Here is a 19,636-nt window from a genome sequence, read left to right on the forward strand (position 1 = left end):
ACTGTTTTGAAAGTTGGAGTTTTATTTACTCATGTGTAGATCTGAATTATAGTACATCTACATAGGATACAATCAAGAGCCCTGCAGGTTCATGTGGTCCTGGTCAACCAATACAACAGGAGGCCAAAGTCCACTACATTAACACCTGTAGTGAAAGGAAGGTCAGTCTGGCCCAATTTGGGATGCCCTGGTCTTGTCCTGGCTGGGCATAAATCTCTGGTCCAGGTTATTTAGTGTTTAAGCATTGGATGACTGAACTGCAGATATTGGTGACCGCTAGACCCCTATTCATGGCATATAATGGGCAAACAACCAATCACAATGGGTGACCTGGGGTCCACTGTGCAGCAAAAAAATGACCTTTCTTTTACCCGTTAGTGAAGCCTGCAAGCAAAATGGCCCTTGTAAACCACACACGTAACTTGGATCATGAATCCACTACATTTACAAAAAAAATAGAATTATACATATTTTACACAATTCAGGGGAAGATAGTGGTAAAGCTATTTAGAACAGATATGGAAAGAGACTAGATCCACAGTGATATTTCATCAGTAATACCAGAACATACAAATGAACATTGCTTAAGCATCTTTCAGCATCTTCATTAAGTTCTCCTTATTCATAAGAACTTTGACATTGACCTATTAATGAGTCCTTCACTGTGGTCGAAAACAATACAGTGCCAAGTGGACAGAGAGACTGAACTCTCATGCACAGATAAACCTTCCATCTTTAGGTTTGTGGTCGATAGACAGCCAGGACAGAATGGAGGTGTCTTAGTTCAGCCATGAGACGCAACCCCCCTTGCTGCATAGTTAGCGATGGATCGCTAGTATTCTATTCAGCAGAGACAGAGGTAAAACACAGCCCTTCTACTGCGTACTGTAGTAGTGTTAGGTAGACACAGCCCTGCATGTGGGCTATATACTGCAATGCAAACGCTTGAGAGGGCCTTGATGACATATGGCCAGGAGAGGGCGCCATGACAGATTGCCAGATTCATGCCAGCTTCAACAACATAGGTCTCTTTTTTTTGTCCTTCTTCAAAAGACTATAGTCTTCTCGAGAGTAAGGCGCAAGGGCAACGATTCATTTTCAAGGCGCGTTAAAGGTTGTTGCAGACCACTACGACCTGCGTGTCCTTAAATACTTTAGTGACATCATTCGCGGCAGCTGGTAAGCTCTGAGCCCAAGTGGCTGCGATGTACAGGTGCCTATCCAGACTGCTGAGTGATGCTGTTCTTGAGTGCAGGTGAGGAAGGAGGTAAGCGTGTGGATGGATGGGCCTGTGTGTGTGTGGGTGTGTGTGTGTAAGTGACTGGGGCATGTTAGCCGTCGATGTCCCAGCTGAAGAGATGGTGCTTCACCAGCATGTCCTGCACGCCCTCCTTCAACGGTTTTTGCTCCTTCTCCTGAACGAACACACACACACAGAGAGAGGGAAATGTAAGTTCTTGTCATGATGGTCTTACTTCAACAGTGTTCATAATTCAGCATTTCCATCAGACATGGCCACCATGCATGTGATGATGCCCTATCACCCATCAGCACTGGCCAATCCTGCCCGGCACCAGTGACCTGCTGATGGGAAGTCTTGAGTGACTGTCAGCATCTGAAGCTTGCCATGTTTGTGGCAGTGTTGTCACATCTTATAAGCTTGCCACGTGCATGGGAGTGCAGTTTATAATCTCTGTGTAAAGCCAGCGCTTTTGACCAGTGTAGATATCTGAGGGGGTTAAACTGTACACACAGGGTGCCACTCTCTGTTGAGAACGCTGCCACTCAGTCAGATATTAGAGTCAAAGCTAGGCACACTGCTGCCCCAGGAAGATGAAGGTACCCAAAGCCTTAAAGCAACACCAAAGAGTTTTTTGTAGCTTAAAATAATGTTTCCAAAATCGTTTCAGTGGTTCATCAACTCGTAACAGGGTGAACGGCACTTTTGCATTTGCTTCACGACCCTCTATCGGCTATAACCGCACTATGTAAGTTTGCCAGATCGGGTAGCGGATCTGTAGTTCGATGGAATGAGATAAGAAACTACAAGTTTGACTTGCTTCTGATGTCGCAATACATCATACTTTCATAAAATCATGCAACATATTCTACCTTGTCTGTGGACATCGTTATTTGCAAAGCCGGTGCTGGATGAATAAATAGCGTGCGTGCGACAGAGGAAAAGTACTTTGGTGTTGCTTTAACTGTTCTAAAGGTCAACAGCTAGTCAGATACATTTCCCACTCTTCTCAGAACAGTCTCCAGGACCGAAACTGCCTTGTCTGATAATAATAATGATGATGATAGGAGAAAAGTTCCCCACCTTAAAGAAAACAAATATACAGATGAATGTCTCAGATTTCTGTGCCTTCAACAAACTTAGGGGATGAGACTGTAAAAAATGGTTAACAATGCCTTGTTCTTTTCTTAATTGCTTAGTTCTTTTCTTTTCTAGTTCTGCCTTTGACAAATAGCCTTATGGAAGTCAACCTAGGTGCAGGCTGGTGGTGACAGTATTTGCAGTGCCTCACCCCTTTCTCTTAATTTCAACAAAGGACGGGGCACTTCTTGAGAGCAAGACAAACAGCTGCAGCTAAGGCTTTGGGTGTGGACTGGAGCACTGTTGTTGACCCAGAGATTTCACAGCAGGATTCCACGGCCGATTTAGGTGGTAGTAGGGGGCAGTAGAGTTTGCACGTGAGTTAGGTCACACAAGAGGACAGCCTGGAGAGAAAGAGCAATGCTAGGCTAAAGCTACATGATTAAAGGCCTGGATCAGCTAAGTGCTGCAATCATGCACTGAGAGGAATTTCTCCTCCAAATGCATTATGTATAAAGACATGCATTTTATACCGCAGTGGTGATTCTCCAGCCACTTGCTTGCTATCTGACCCAGGTCTGCACTACTACTACTACAATAGTACCTACTCTAAGGGACGTATTGCTACTCAGCAAGAGTCTTCTGCAGCCTTGCCGATTACCTAAAGATCCCAACTAAAGAGATGATGTTGAACCAACACATCCACCACTTCAGATTTCAGAATGGGAGAGTTCTGGAACAGCAGACACATACAGAAATCCATTATGTGGACAGAGTTTGTGCTCAATGTCTGTGTGTGAGGATTTTTTGAAAACAAAAGGGAGGAACAAAGAAAAGACAGACAAACAGAGCAATAAAAAGAGAGAGAGAGAAAGAGAGAGAAAGAGAGAGAGAGAGAGAGAAAGGAAAAGATAAGATTGAAACTTGACATATACTTATGGCTCACCTCTTTCTTAGCAGGCAGCTCACAGTCTTGAGAGAGACTGAATGCGAACTTGGAGAGAACCCTGAAGAAAACACAAAGCAAAACAGAAGTCAAATACTGAATGGTATCAATCTTTCTTACAACCAGCCACCACTCTTGGGTCCCTCTATGGGTACCAGCTCATTATAATGATCATCCCTCAGTTTCTTACACTCCCTCACCCTTCACATCTGTCTTACCGGAGTTCACACTTGATCTGCACCCAGCCAGGGCTGCGCAGGAAGGACCAGGGCTGGTACCACTTCTCCACCGCCGCGATGCTGGAGCACAGCACCTCCAGCCACAGGTGCAGCACCTGCTCACTGACAAGCACACAGTCGAAAATGAACACAAACCTTCAGTAATGGCACATTGCTGTGTAAACATGTGGATGGTGGATCATCTGCACCTATGCTCACAGGCCCGAGAGACAAAGACTGTGTGTGTGTGTGTGTGTGTGTGTGTGTGTGTGTGTGTGTGTGTGTGTGTACAAACACGTACTTCAGGCCCACACAGATCAGTGAGCGGAACTTGACGTCCATCTGTGCGTGCGCCGTGTCGTGACTCATGTTAACAGACTGCACTGCCTGAGAAAAGAGATAGGGGGCGCTTATCACATTTACTATCAATGAAGAGACAACCAATATTTCAATACTGAAAGTCCTCTAAACCTCGAATGAGTTAAAGAAACTATGCATCATGTGACCCACGGTCATGGCAAAGTGCCTTAACTTGTACTGACAATTCATTTGACACACACATACATTTCAGTAACCGAGATGTGTCATAGCAGGGAAAGTAAATCTAATAAAGATGCTAGTGAAGTCCCTGAGGGGTCAAATGTGAGCGAGTGAAAGGGGAAGCCTCCGCCCACACGTACTCTGTAGAGCAGCTCCTCTGGGGTCAGCACCTTCCCATCCTCATCCAGCCTGAGCAGACACACAATTCACATTCATTACCTCAATTACAGCATGACATCCGTTTGACATGATTCACACACTGATGGGGGAGGTCAATGGCTAATTTTTCTCATTTGCTGCCGGGATGACGTGCATCTGTAGTCTGGACTGAGCTGCTCTGTGAGTTACTGGTCGTCTTGTGTTGTGTTTCTACAGCAGGTTTTTCATTCAAATGCTCACCTGTAGGTCTTGCACAGCACCAGTCTGGAGTAGACGGAGTTGAAATCTCTCTCCACTTCTCTGCTAGCAGCCTGAGCATACAGACGATGGTTCAAGTTGTAATCCTCATCATAATCATAATCATATATGATGCAGTAGCAGCACCAGCATCATCATTTCAAAGGTACTGAATTCTGGGCACTACCCACATTTCAAATCCAACACTTGTTGCTAAGCACCCACAATACCGGAAAAAAACAGAGGTTATCCACCTTATGCTCTGGATAATACACCTATAAGATAGCAATGTTGGTAAGATTTTGGTTTATCGGATCTTTAAAACAATGTAGACATTTTTGCATTTGTGCAACATTTGAATGTGTGCGAGTTCCTTGAATGAGTTAAAGTGTGCTTGATGAGAGCAGGCCGTCCTACCTCCTCTATGAAGAGCCAGGGGTGGCACGGCCCCCCCAGTATGGACGTTTTCTTCAGGCCGTGCGCGAAGATGTCCTTGAGGGCTGGACACAGCGTCCCCCTCACCAGATCTGTTATGGCCTCCGTCACCGAGTCGTCCCCTGCCATGGAGTACTGGCGAGACACACGCACCCCTACCATCAGCGCACAAAGCACGGCCCCACTCACACTACCCACCTCTGCCACTTCCAACTAACAACAATGACCGCCAGTGCAACTGTAAAATGACATGGAACTCTGGCACTGATGATTACTTCCTCAGCAGTCAGACCACACTGTAGGACTGCTCGATTGTGGCAAAAATCATAAACGTCATCCATTTGGAAACCTCATTCATATAATTCAACTGTAAAATAAACTATGTATGCAAAATATCATCTATACAACAATTACCACTGTAAAGGAAAGGGGCCAAATTAATTGATCAATGGTCAATTGTGAATTATACATTTTGTAATTGCACAGCCCTACCACACGTATGTGTTTGTGTGCTTTTAGGAAAGGGTGGTTGATATAAAACTTCACTGTCATTTCATGAAAGTCATGAAGGACAGTCATGTTTATGTGGTGCCTAGTAAAAAAGCCATTTTAGCCCATGATCATAAGTTTTCCTTGCCACACTTTAACATAAAGGATGATATTAGTGTCAGGCCTATCACTAAAGTGAGTTGCATACAAGTCAGGGAGGGCATACAGACCTCTTTACTCCGTTCATCAAGGATCTCCACAAACTTGGCAGGAAACCAACCTAAATGGCACACAAAAAGGGAAAATGCTAAACATTTCTAATTAAACCATCTGCTGAGACTCTTTGCCACGAACCTCGACATCCTATAATACTGTAACAGATTCCAGTGTGTGCAGTGGGGGTTGAAATGACTCATCCTTACCTCTCAGCCCGTTGAGCTCTCCCACCCAACAGTGCTCGTCTTTCTGGGACACGATCTGAGGAGGAGGCAAAGACGAAGGGGGGGGGGGGGGGGGTGTTGAATGCGTGTGATGCTCGGCTCCAACCACTGTGAACTGGGCATGACTGCTCTGCTTTGGGGACTTCTTCGGTTTTACTCACTGTGATGATGTCGTTCTTGCGGAAGCCCAGCTCGTCGTCGTCGTGGCGCTCGAAGTCCAGCAGAGCCTTGGCCCGCCGACGGCGGTTTCGTGACACCACTAGGAAGTTCTCATGGTCCCTCTGATGGCTCTCCATGGAGTAGTCTGGAGTGAGATCCTAATGAGAGAGAGAAGAGCAGAGGAGACAATGGGAGAATGAGCAAACTTAGTGAATGAGATACAGAGAGATACAGATCTTGGAATTTAAACTACCAGAAAAGAAAAGAAAGAGAAAGAGACAAATAAAAAAAAACAGATGGATAGAAAATCTGACACTGATGAATTTAAACAAATACTCCATATATAGTATGGATGTTGTTGATTTGGTGGCCCTCTCCTCTGTGTGGAGTGCTGTGTGTGTGTGTGTGTGTGTGTGTGTGGTGTCTCACCGTGCTGCAGTTGCGGGGGTCCAGGCAGTGGAAGTGCTCAGCGGTGCGGTTGATGGCCTCTCGGAGCGCGGCCACCAGCTCTGTCTGCTTGATGTTCTTGGCCTTGAGCGACTCCGCGTCGTCCTCGCCCCACAGGAGCGTGCTCAGCGTGGACTTCCTGCGCAGGCTCTGTCTGCGTACCGCCTGAGGTGTGTGTGTGTGTGTGTGTGTGTGTCAGGGAGGAACACAAGATGATGGACTTCCAGGTCATTTGTTTGTGCAAATGAATGAACTAGCTTACTTGTCCAGGGGGCATTCTAAACATCAGGCAGAGAACCATCATAAGGCGGTGATAAGGTGATAAGGCGGGGATCACACTGACCAGCGGCAAGCGGCAGGTTTCCTATTGTTCTCTATGGTTCAGCAGCGGAACAGTGGCAACGCTAGCATATCACTAGCGTTGAACTTGGTTCAACTTTCAAAGCGCAACGCGAGAGTATTCAATTGTCAGTTAAGACAACCCATTTGTGTTACTTAGGAACGAAATAGAACTTATTATGGTCTGAGCGTTGCGTTACGCTTGCCGCTGCCACTTGCCACTGGCCAATGTGATCTCCAGGATCATGTGAGCATCAAGTACACAGTGGAAACCTTTGTAAGCAATGAAATCAAGTAGCTGTGACTCGATGTGGGGACTTAGTGTCTTTGACAGTGATGTAGATTAAGTGAAACAAATTGGTCATGAGGTTAATAAATAACCATCTAACGTTGCAGTGTGTGGTGCTGCATTGATACAGAGGTGTTTTGCGTTGCGCAACAATGTGGTGCAAATTAGCAGTGGTGCACTGAACAGAGGCCAGTTTGCACTTCTCTGTGATGAGCTATGCTGCGGCTCTCTGAGGTGAGATGTAAACGGCCGGGTACCTTGTTGAGGTGTGCGTTGAGGTTGGCGTGCGGGTGGTGGTGGTTTTCGGAGTTGAGCTGCGCCTGCTCGGCCAGGATGTAGGCCAGGTGCTTGCGGCGCTGGGCGTCCAGGTTGTCCTGCGAGAGCGAGCCGGCCAGTCGCACCGCCTCGCCCAGCACGGCGGCGCCGTCCTCCAGCTGGCTGGGGAGGTCCGACAGCGTGTTGAAGATGGACGCCGAGTTCTCGGACGACACCAGCTCTTCCTCCTGCGCAAGAAGACAAAGAGACAGGCAGAGAGAATAAAATAGCACAGGTGTTACATCTTTATCACAGGAAAGGGTTAAAGAGGTCGAGCTCATTTCATTACTGCACTAGGCTTCAGGGTATGGATATAAATAAATAAGAATGGATGAATAATGAATGCACTATGCTCTGAGCTGTGTTTTCTTTCTTAATCAGTTAAGTAATAAATAAGGGACTGGAGAGAGAGAGAGAGAGAGAGAGAGAGAGAGAGAGAGAGAGAGAGAGAGAGAGAGAGAGAGAGAGAGAGAGAGAGAGAGAGAGACAGAGAGAGACTAGACAAAGCCAAAGCTGTGGAGCACAATCATGGGTCTTTCCCGGGATCCCATCTTAATCACCTTGATCTTGAGCATGCCCAGTGTGACCTGGAAGAGCACGACGGAGCCCTCGTAGAAGTGCAGGTCCCAGATCCGTAGCAGGATGCGGATGTCCACCACACTGGCGAAGGACGTCAGGAACCAGTGCAGAGTGATCAGGGACAGCTCTGAGAACAGGGCACGAGACACGGTGGCTCAGTCAGAGAAAATGTGGGAAATAGGTACACAATAGGTCCACACGTACACACACAAACACACACACACACACACACACACACACACACACACACACACACACGCGCACACACACACACACACACACACACACACCACCAGGAATGTTTGCACCCAAACACAACTCGCATTGACCAGAACAACGACACACTACACTGAAGACTTGGAAAGTGTGGGAATTGAACCCACACTCTTGGCATTGCTAATTCAATTTTGGAGAAAGGATCTGCTTTAATTGAATCAAAATGACATATTTCATCAATGGCACTACATCAACCACAGTCGGCCTATTACAATAGTGCCAATGGACAAACTCCTGCAAGAGGAGAAAAGAGATACCCATCAAATTGGCCATCACCCTCTAGTAAACTACCCTCATCCTTAGAGTGGTTCCTCACCGATGTCGTGCTCCTGCAGCAGGCGGTCAAGACGGGGAAGGTACTGGACGATGAGCTGCCGCAGCACGCGCTGGTCTGTCTGCACCCCCAGCAGCGTGGAGGAGAAGTAGGCGGGGGGCAGCAGGTCCTCGATCAGGGCGCACATCATCCACAGAGCGTCTTCCTCCTCCATGAAGAGCAGAAGACACGACACCACCTGGACCACACGCAGGAACCGGACCAACACCAGAGAAGGTCAGAAGAGCTCCACACACACACGCACACGCATATAAATATAATATAAATCATATAATATAATATAAATATAATACTTTTAAATGTCACAGTTGTGGGTACAAGTGTGAAGGTGTGAGATGACTAAGCAGATTCAGCATGATGACTACATGACATGACTAATGCAGGGAGGACAAAAACGGAGAATGTTGGATAACAAAAACACGACGAAATTGAAACAAAAAGAACTCAAGAACACATTGGAGAGGAAGTAGGAAAGAGAATGAAAAGGAGTGAAGACTGCAGGTCATTGGTGGGGAGGGGGGGGGGTGTCTTTCTCACCATGCCCGTGCCCTGGCAGTAGCCAATGTCGGGGTAGAGCCATGCCAGCCCCCGCAGCACCCTCCTCAGCCTGGGCACCCCCACACTCGTCAGGCTGCTGAAACAGGCATTGGTGGGCATCGTCCGTAACAGGTCCTTCTCGATCTGCCAAACACACACACACACACACACACAATGACAGGTTGTTTTTTATGCAATCATATGACCACAAAACAACTTTAGGAAAAACTTTGATTGGTGCAGCTACCGTTAGTCCAGTGAAGTGCTGAAATGTAAGGTCATGAGAACGGGAGAACAGGGGTACCTGTTTAGCTGCTGTGGTGTCGTCGGTGGTGCTGTTCTTGACAAGCTCTTTGTAGGACATCTCAGACGTCCGCTTCTTCTGCAGTGCCCCCGACAGCCGCATCCAAAGCTGGGGAGAGAGTCATCGGTCTCTGGGTGTGTGTTCACGATAAAAAAAGCCATAGCCACTGTCCATTTTTAAGGTACAGTCTGATTCTGGTGAAAGGCTGTGGAAATGTGGCTAATCAAATTATATCCATCAAATCTGTGCTTCTAAAGCAACATGCTGACTGTCTGTCTTGTTTATGTCTTGTTCCAAGCCACTTTTTCTGAGTTGTTTAGCACAGACAGCTACAGGACTGTGAGGAGTGTACTGTATTAAGAGTCGAGGAGTGCACAAATGTCAAGAACTGAAACCCACGACTAGCTGCAAAAATAGAGGGGGACTTTCCAGCTTAAACATATCACACAGTCCTACTTCCTGCATTTAGAAGCCTGTTAGATCTGTTAAGTTCCAAGTCAAATGTACCAAGTAGTTCCAAGAAGTTTGCTCTGATAATTCAGGCTGGACAAACAACTCCTTTGATAAGAAGACTTAAAAGACCGGAACTGATACAGATATGCTTACCCTCTCTGGACATCAACAGACTACTGTTTCACAGCAGAGTTAACAACAAAAACAACTTGTTTTGACAACCATTTTAATGGGGAAAAACAGGGCCGAGGTACAGTGCTATATTGTTTCCAAGGGAGAGTCCAAATAACATCTCTGGCGGGCTGCATCTAAAAATAGAGCCTCTTGTGAGGACATCAAAAAAAGAGCATGGCCACCATTCAATGCTAATAACCATCCTTCTACATTTAACACACAAAAACCTTATTTGAGCTCCATGACATTTTGCTTGAGACCATACAGCAACAACAGAACCTCAGTGCTCTCTCACCAACCCCTCACCCAGCAGGGCTTGCTCTTGAACCCCCATACGCACCTGCGGCCTCATGGAGTGGGGGATGCCGGCCAGGACCAGCGAGCGCAGGCGGTCAGTGCGGGGCAGGCAGGGCGAGATGCCGTCCCAGGTCAGGTCTCCCACTGCGTGGTTGTGGGTGAACTCCAGGTAGGCCTGCCAGCGCAGCCTTTGCTGGGGGTCCTCGCGCAGTGGGGCACCCTCGCCACGCAGCCACTCATGGGAGTCCAGGCCGTCTGAGGACAGGAAGTGGGGGGGGGGGGGGTGAGGGGGGGGAAAAGAAAACATTTTGAAAAGAAACCATTTAGAAAAAAAACTATCCACACCATTTCATCATATTTTTTAGTATACCATGAGCTAATGTAATTGTAACTAGATGGAACACAAAGGGGTACAAAATATGACCAAAATTGGTCAGCCTAGGCCCTACAGTTCTCAAGATACTCACAGAAAACTGTGTCCGGCCATCTACAGGCCAATTGGTGTACAGTCACTAAATCTATCCATAAATATATATGACCCCCCCCAACAGAACTCCACGAAACTTGCCATGGATTTAGAGGGTGTCATAATGATCCTACACCTCCAATGTTGTGTAGTTTTGAGCATGTCAGCCAGAGATACCTGTGATTACAACACCTAATTTTTGCTTTTTCATTTTTAATGAAAATACTGCAAATAAGTGGTTATGGGATGGGTTGACATGGCTTAGTTTCTTTACAACCCACTACATCACAAATCACTACATGCTAAAGTATATATACTCTTTTGATCCCGTGAGGGAAATTTGGTCTCTGCATTTATCCCAATCCGTGAATTAGTGAAACACACTCAGCACACAGTGAACACACAGTGAGGTGAAGCACACACTAATCCCGGCGCAGTGAGCTGCCTGCAACAACAGCGGCGCTCGGGGAGCAGTGAGGGGTTAGGTGACTTGCTCAAGGGCACTTCAGCCTTGCCTACTGGTCAGGGTTCGAACCGGCAACCCTCCGGTTACAAGTCCGAAGCGCTTACCAGTAGGCCACGGCTGCCCCACAGCTGGGTTTCCCCCCCCCCCCCCCCCAACTCAATCATGAGCTGAACAAAAGCAATGTAACGGCAGTGAGAGGGTAAATGTATACAATAAGCATAGAATGCAGATCACCGAAAGATGAAAATTATTCCATTTTGTGCCAGTGCTGGTTTACACTACCCACCTTCACTGTCGATCCTGAACCCAAACTCATCATACTGAACCTCCGACTCCAATGCAGGGTCTTTCTGCAAAAACGTACATCACAAAAGCCAGTTATACACTCTCTCAAGTCTCTAACCAAAAGATCTTCAGTCATAAAAGACACTTTGTAACAAAAAAAAAACCCTCATAGTCCACAAAAACAAAACAACAAAACAAAGTGGAGAGAAGTAACCGTCCTCAATAGTAGAGACTGTGACTGTGGGAAGCGGCCCATCTGCTGTGTGTTTACCTGGTGGTACTTGGCCAGAATGTCCTGAGGCCACATGCTGGGGGTGAGAGCAGAGAAGGGCCCTCCTGGGGCGGGGGTGTACCTCCCTGAAACACACCACCCCACACATGACCACACAGAAGCAGGAGAACAGCACAGAGTATACACACACACACTGACATGCAGAGAGAATGCATTATCTATCATGCAAACAAAGACATGTTATGCATAAGGAAACAGGAGGCTAAAAGGCCCTATGAGGACAGAAACAGGAGCATTGTAGGCAAGACGACGAGGAAGCAGTGTAACAAGGAAAGGAACACTTACCGGACATGCTGGTTGTCTGTCTGTGTGGCTAGCTTCAGGGAATTTAAAGGGTGGTCAAATGCAGGTTGACAGATATCACCAGCGCTGCAGGGGGAAAAAGAGGGGAAAAGTGTACCGTCAGCCCCACTACCTTATTACACCACACAAAGGACATTACTAATCAATCAAAGAGTTCAGCTGGAGGCCGCACTAAAGGTAACCCTTAGCTTTTTTTGCCACCATGGCTCAACCTTAGCGTACTTTTAAAACCTAAATGTCAATGGATGAAAAATGAACAACCTGATGTCACCCTAAAAACCCTAAAAACTGTACAGACCCCATACACTCTGATGGTTAATGACGCCAGAGAAAGAGGCAGCTGACTAACCCAAATATGTGTTGGTGTGCTGTTCCCTGCACCAAGCCTGCATTACACAAATGACAGCCAAACAGCAGCAACAGATTTGTCCCCCCCCGAGGTGGATTCTGACAGCAGATAGCTGCTCCCTTGGGAGTGGTTTACATCTCACTCTTTCCCACAGACACGGCCCAATACACACAAACACAATGCCCCTGGATAAAACCTGCCCGAAGCCCACAAAACATGCAAGACACGAAAAACAAAAAGACAACACATCTACAACTATTTCAAATAGCACTTGAGGACTTACAAGAAAATAAATTGCACTCAACATTGTTTTGGAAACAACAATGGAACTGGGGAATAAGCCCAAACACTCACTCTCGTAGACTAAACAGCAAACTGCAAATGACTCAAAACAGTCAAGACTCTAACAGCGGGAAAGGCTGACCTGGTTAAGACAATGCATTGGCACGAGCATATCAGAAACCCAGGGCATAAAGACCGTGGCTGAGGAGCACAGACCATGACTCACCTCCTGCATCTCAGAGCTCTAGAAAAACACGGAGCAACTTTTGCTACTGCCCGGTGCTCTCATACAATAATAATAACGCAGATACTGGGAACCATGGCTTAAAAACAATTCGTCCTTGGCTAATCTCATCACAGTGGCCTCTGGTCGAGTCATTTCTCCAGGAGCGACATCAACAGTGTTTTCACAGCATAAGCTATAAGACGAGCACTGTTCTCACTCTCACAGCAGAACCCATGACTGATCCAGTGGGGGGGGGGGGGGGGGGGTTGCCCACATAGAGGAATAGAAAATAAATGGAGAGACTATTAAAACTAAGGAACACATCAGTCCCATCAGAGGGAAGTTATTGGCTATACATTTTATCAAACCACATAATCCTTATAACTTAAGGTTGGTGTTGGATCAGGCCAACTCAAGCATCAAATCGCCTCTTCAAACTCTGTTCAAAGGAACTTCTCCTGGCATTATTTTGGTGTCAGATTAAAGGGAGGCGTATTTACCACCAGCTTTGCATGACACTGTGGAAGAAAGGGGCCATGAGGATTTCCTGCTCGATAAGTCCTGCACAGCTGAACTGTTGAGAATAGCCTTCTCCTGGAATGCAGCCTACTCTGTGCAGTGTGTGTAGGAAATGGAAAATAAGGAATGTAAGCATGTGGCACACATATTAGACCCTACACAAAAAGTCTTGCTAGATCAGTTAGCCTTTTTTACTAGATACCATAAAAAGCTAGGGCTCATTTTAGAGTCTAAGCCTCAAAGTAGGCCTAGACAAGATAAGCTCACTTTCACAAAGCTACCTCAATCAGATAGAAAAATACAACACATTTTTGAAAACAACAGTCCACTCAAGAAGCTGATAAGAGGTCAGTAATGACATCCAGAGTTAAAGGCCCAGACAGGTGATGACACATTTAGATTAGAAAACTTGCACATCAACACTGGGGTTGCTAGGCTAAGTCAAAAAGCAGCCAAATGTGTGTGTGTTTTTTTTTTTTTTGGGGGGGGGGGGGATTTTTGAAATTATTGAAAATAAATCAAGAGCCCCCCATCCCCCTGTAAAACTGGCTGTATCTTGGAAATTGGTTGAATTGATGTGGAATGACCCCTTTGAGTGGTTGGCAACACTTGTTGGTAGCAAATGTTTTTGTGTGCAGATCTCAGAGCCTAGGCTGCCTACAGAGATGCGTTTTTTTGACAGCCTGCTTATGGGGCGGGTAGCTAGCGGATCGTTAGGAAAGATTAGATTAATGTGATCATTTATGTTTGGGCCTTTTTTGGGCCTGCAATCACTGATACAACCTTTAAGAGAATTGACACGAGAACTTGTTGCTATTTCTTGGTACTTATATCAAGGGTTCAACTAGTTATGATGCTGATAGGATCATAAACAGCCACAGCGAGGAAGCAGAAAGACCAAAGAATTTGTTGGTAGAGAACCCATCATGAGTGTGGATAGGGGGGGGGGGGGGGGCTCTGGGACACTAGACACTACTGTTGAGCCTTCTGGAGGTGTCAAGGACCTAATTCAACGATAGGGACGAACGAATCGACGATCGACGAAGGGAGGTGCCTGCTTGCTCACAAAGGCAGTTCTGTTGGTGAGGCTGTTTTTTGCGCACGAGGGTTGCTTTGGTGGTGATTTTGTTTTTGTTGCTTTAGTTCTTTCATTGGACATTCAGGCTACTAGCAATGCATGTAGTCCCGTCCCGCATGTAGGGCCATTACGAATCTTGGGTACAACAAGTGGCACATTTGCAACTGTTGCCAGCCAAATGTGCATTACCGATGTATCCTGTGTAATGCTAAATAGGCTTGGTTGTTAATTGGGAGGGAATCCCCGACCTACGGCACAAGGAATTTAACACCACCCCTGTGTATATCTGAAATTAAAACAGTCCATCATGGCTAGATCGGCATCTGATTAAATCATTCACCAAGCCATTAGTTTTGTATTATTGATGTAAAACTATCAGTGCATAAACATAGCTTTTCCTTATCAATGCATAGGGTTGAAGTCAAAGTCAAAGTCATCTTTGATTTTGCAGTCATGCACACACGTGGCTACAGTACATACATGCCTGGACTTGAGGGGTGAAGTGATGTTTACTCGACCATGGTGCAACTGCTATAAGGTGTAAAACTGCAGAGACTGCAAGTACTCAAGGGTTAGAAGAAAAAAGGAGAAAAACTAAATTCAAACAGAACACAACAGTGTGTCTGAGTGAAGAGATGGGGATGAAGTTGTTCTCTCAGTTTAGCTGTTAATAAGGGAATAGAGTAAGGGTTGCAGGGTTTACGCAGCTAAAAGTTAATCTCATGGTGCAAATTTATGTCAGCACTTGCGAGATGACTGTCAAACTCCAGCATCTAGCTTTGCTTCTTCTGACTCACTGCTTGGCAACAGAAATGCACTATAGTGGCCAGCGAAGTGAATCACACCAGCTATGAAGCAATTAACCAAGAAGACTGAGAGTACAGCCTATTAAATTGCAGTGTTGTATGGAGCTATGACTCAAAAAATAAAAAAGATTCTCAGCCCACCACCTAAGCTTTTAGCCTGTTCTCCAACACCTGGTCCTTTTGACAAGAAGGCCTGGCTATAAGTCAGATTGCTGACTAGCTGGCAATGAATGACTCACAGAAAGCCATGAATAAACAAACTCTACCCTTCAGGAAATGCCTGGATAAATGAAGGTGAGCTCTCCCTCTGATAATGGCATCAAATGCACTTAGACAGAGCAAAGTTGCTTAATTATTCTACCCGTCCAATGCATAGATGAGCTAAAGGTTAATATCCAACTGGGGAATCAGCTGGCTGATGGTAGGAGACAAAAATAGGCACAACAAAAAAGAAAATCAACACACACACACACACACACACACACACACACACACACACACACACACACACACACACACACACACACACACACACACACACACACACACACACACACACACACACACACACACACACACACACACACACACACACACACACACACACACACACACTTCTGCTGTGGTCAAGGCCCATTAGAGCACAGATATGGCCATGAATGAGGCAGCAGGCAATACCTCGCTCACTGATAGCCATCATTACTGGCCTTCACGAACAATCCAAGTCAACACATGTGACAAAGGACAGGGACACTAACCAGCTGCAGGGGTACAATAGTGTCATTCCTATGGCAACCTGTGTCATGACAACAGAGCCCTCTATAAGGTAAATAGGATAACGTCACAGCAGGTGGGGGGGGGGGGGGGTGCAGGGGATGGTGCTTGTAAATGAGACAGGAAAAGAGTGTTTAATTGTGCCGAACACTACATCTAAAATGGCCCAGAGTAACAAACACACGTACAACATGTAGGCTTAACTAACTTACACATAAACTATAATCACTGAGAGGCCAGAGTAGGTGTACATTGGCAAGGCCTCAGTTGTAAGCATGTTTGCCTAACTGTAAACCCACACCCTTCCTCAGGAAACTACACACAGAAGATCCTGTATTCAGTGCCAGTCAGAGAGTAGACACACACACACACACACACACACACACACACACACACACACACACACACACACACACACACACACACACACACACACACGTAAGTTAATTAAACTGCCACTGGTTCAGAGATCACAGATAAAATTATCTGATTAAGCCGAATTGGGTGAAATGTGGGGGGAGAGAGAGAGAGATACACTTCAAAGACACAGGCTCTTGCCAAATCCTATTCCTTTGTGCTCCTCCTATGCCTACCACAGCACATCATGACTCACAGCACGCTTCTCTCTCCCCCTCTCTGTGCCTCCCTCTCTCCCTTATGCCAGCCCCCACCCCACACAGTGACGACACACTGACGATAAAGAGCTGCCACGCGCCTATCGTGTTCGCTGCCCAGCTGAGCATCAGTCTGCAAGCCCCTGTGTTATTCACACGCTATTTAAATGAATATTCTGGTTAAATATAAATGCAAAATCAACACAACATTTTGAACAAAAGCTGCTGATTATGGCTAAATCTATCTAAATCTTGCAAATCTACAGAAGCCTAATCCATATATTTCAACAGCCTATGATGCAGATTTGCAAACAATGATTCAACAGGTGGTCTACTGTTTAAATGCCATTACATAATTAATGAAAAATAGGGCTACATTGGAAAAACCTTTAACTGGTTTTCAATGTTAAGTTGGAGAACTGCATCAAATTATTAAAACTGACGCACATAGCTTTTGAGGGGCGGGGACTGACTATGACTGACTCACTATAATGAGGACACGTTGCGATTACAGCCTATGTAAAGTTGCGCGTTGAAAACGTGTTTGCAAGTCCTGACACCTGTTCAATGGCCACTCTTGGTAGGATAGTCAGATACTTCTCATCAGGTGAATATGTATAACAACAGGTCCAAAACTACGACCAGTATTTGGATGTCCACAACTGACTTACTATGCAACAAGGAAATGCTTAAAGAGTCTGTTTGCATTAAACTGTTTATGGGTTTACTAAATTGCACATGTGTAATCTCAACGATGAAGGAAATAATGAAGAATATAATGGGAAATAATCAGTGGCAGAAAGAAAATAACGTGAGACCGAACATAGAACAAACAATGGTTCCCTCAAGTTAGGCATTATGAACTTAAAAGCAATGTAAACAGCCTAACTTGGCAGGCTACATTTCAGGCACCATATATGTCAGTTGCATTGACGACGATGGAGTTGGCCATGTTTGTTATCTAGCGAGAAGAAAAACGGACCTCTTGACAATCAGGCTGTCTGAGCAACTGATGACAAATTAGACAAGAGTGATGTGTGCATTATTAAAACTCAGACCCACCAGGGGTTTTTAACTTAACTAACATAGTTGGCTTCTTACTTAGCTAACTCTTCTTCCTGAAACATCTTTGCAAACTGTAATCAGACGTAAACACACATTATAGCGAGCAAGCAAGCAAGCTAATTTCAAAACTATCCTAGTAGCCTACGACAGCTGGGCTAAACCAGATAGTATCGCCGCTTTAAATGAGCCCACTGGAGATAAACACTTACCAACTAAAATGCAACGATTAAAGGCTAAATGTCGATAATGCTCTGCGAAGGCGTAGTATTAGGGACGATCGGTTGCGCCCTGCAGTCCCGTTGACAGTAGCAATCTTTGCTAGCTTTCTTACTAAACCATCAGGTAACATAACGCTAGACATTCCCTGACGCTAGCTTCAAAAATGGACTTAAACGCTAAACGTAGGCTACGCGTTCTCACTATCATCACTTGCTGTGATGTTCGACTTACCTTTACCGTCATGCTGTAAATACGTTTTTTAACACTCTTCCGCCGAGTCCTTTACGTGTCGATGGTTTCTTTTTCTTCTCAGAGCAGTAACCGAATGCATTTAACGTTATTTGATCAAATACATGGTTGTAAGTTGTGCGAAATTCCAGAATGATAGACTTGGATTTCACCTCGTTGAATGCAACGTTTTGCGTCATACACCTGCTCGCTCTGCGTGATGCATTCGACAGTGTATTACTACGCATGGATAGAAGTAGTGCCAGTTAGTGCCGCTTTATCCGGTTCATTGTCTGCATGCATTCAAGTATCTGTGAGATGTTGGGCTAATGTATTGAACGACTGATCATCTACATAATTCTCTCCATTCGATAAGATGCCAAGTATCCATTTATTCTGTGTCAGGTGACGCTAACAGGAAGTGGTCACTGCTCATCAGCTGTTTTATGGTTCACTACTCTGAACGTACTGCCATGTAGCCTTCCGCTTAGGATGACGTGTTAAGCGCTCCATCAACATTTGGAAGAAAAATAGCCTAATGTCTGACTGGGTGTCATCTAGAATGTTTTTTTCTACGCCACACACTTCAGCATTCTATTCTTTTGACTTGATGTTTGATGCGATTTCTGAGTCCCATGAGCATTATAAATAGGCTAGACCACACAACAAAACAGTAGGCTATGCTACAGGCCTATACATCTTTTTACTTTTACATGTGAACATTTGACTGCAAGCACAACCGCACTGTTACCTAATAGGCATTTTGAAGTAGTAGGCTGCTGTGTCCATTCTTGATTGTGAAAGTGAATACTCAATGTTATAGGCCTACTTATTATCATTATCAGTATACGATTGTTTCAAGGATAGATCCATTTTGCACTCTTCACCTCAGTGAAATAATGAATTTGAGTCACGAATAATGCAATAGGCCTACAGTACCTCAACCACCAGATGGCATACTGCACATGTGTGAAGGCAAAAACAGAATGCTTGATTGATTAAGTTATTCATTTATTCTTTAACTCGCTCATTCATGTACTGTATAGAAGCATCGAGCTTTAGTGCTGAACAAACACAAATATGAATGCACATATATAAAGATAACCTCAAAACAAGAACACGATCTGAGAAGAATCCCTTGAACAGCGATAAAAGAAAACTTGAAAATAATATGGTCAGAATGCAAAACAAAAGCAAAATGTTCTTCCATAATCATGGTTTTTGCATAAAATCAATCATAGCCTGAATCATCAGAGGATTAAGAAAGCCTTTTCACTGAGGTTGTTGAAAGACTGAATGTATTGCAAAAAAACAGCGCTGAAAACACAATTTTCTGTTCTCACAGAAAATGAAAGCAATGTGTCTAGGCAGTACTTA

General features: G+C 45.3%; 1 protein-coding gene across 4 annotated transcripts; it reads right to left on the reverse strand.

The window, feature by feature from the left end:
• Window position 1: 1 nt before the first annotated feature.
• Window positions 2-18,654, reverse strand: sgsm3 (small G protein signaling modulator 3). 4 transcript variants are annotated; one of them, XM_076265751.1, is made up of 21 exons: window positions 18,263-18,654; window positions 12,082-12,165; window positions 11,776-11,861; window positions 11,506-11,569; window positions 10,331-10,542; window positions 9,364-9,471; window positions 9,060-9,203; window positions 8,505-8,700; window positions 7,894-8,039; window positions 7,276-7,521; window positions 6,373-6,555; window positions 5,946-6,101; window positions 5,767-5,821; window positions 5,575-5,624; window positions 4,838-4,990; window positions 4,424-4,494; window positions 4,165-4,213; window positions 3,786-3,871; window positions 3,485-3,607; window positions 3,267-3,327; window positions 2-1,415 (listed from the first exon to the last, which is right to left on the reverse strand). In XM_076265751.1, exons 2-21 carry the CDS (start codon window positions 12,086-12,088, stop codon window positions 1,332-1,334), a joined length of 2,280 nt encoding a protein of 759 aa, XP_076121866.1. In that variant the 5' UTR covers window positions 12,089-12,165; window positions 18,263-18,654; the 3' UTR covers window positions 2-1,331. The 4 variants fall into 4 exon arrangements, with proteins under 4 accessions (XP_076121866.1, XP_076121870.1, XP_076121869.1 ...); XM_076265755.1 differs by lacking the exon at window positions 18,263-18,654 and adding an exon at window positions 18,022-18,161; XM_076265754.1 differs by lacking the exon at window positions 18,263-18,654 and adding an exon at window positions 13,457-13,658.
• Between the last annotated feature and the right edge of the window lie 982 nt (window positions 18,655-19,636).

The sequence above is a fragment of the Alosa pseudoharengus genome, unplaced genomic scaffold (assembly GCF_046254945.1).
Source record: "Alosa pseudoharengus isolate Yale_2024_CS ecotype anadromous, Long Island Sound unplaced genomic scaffold, YU_APseudo_1.1 YU_APseudo_1.1_scf_4, whole genome shotgun sequence".
Lineage (NCBI taxonomy): Eukaryota > Metazoa > Chordata > Actinopteri > Clupeiformes > Clupeidae > Alosa > Alosa pseudoharengus.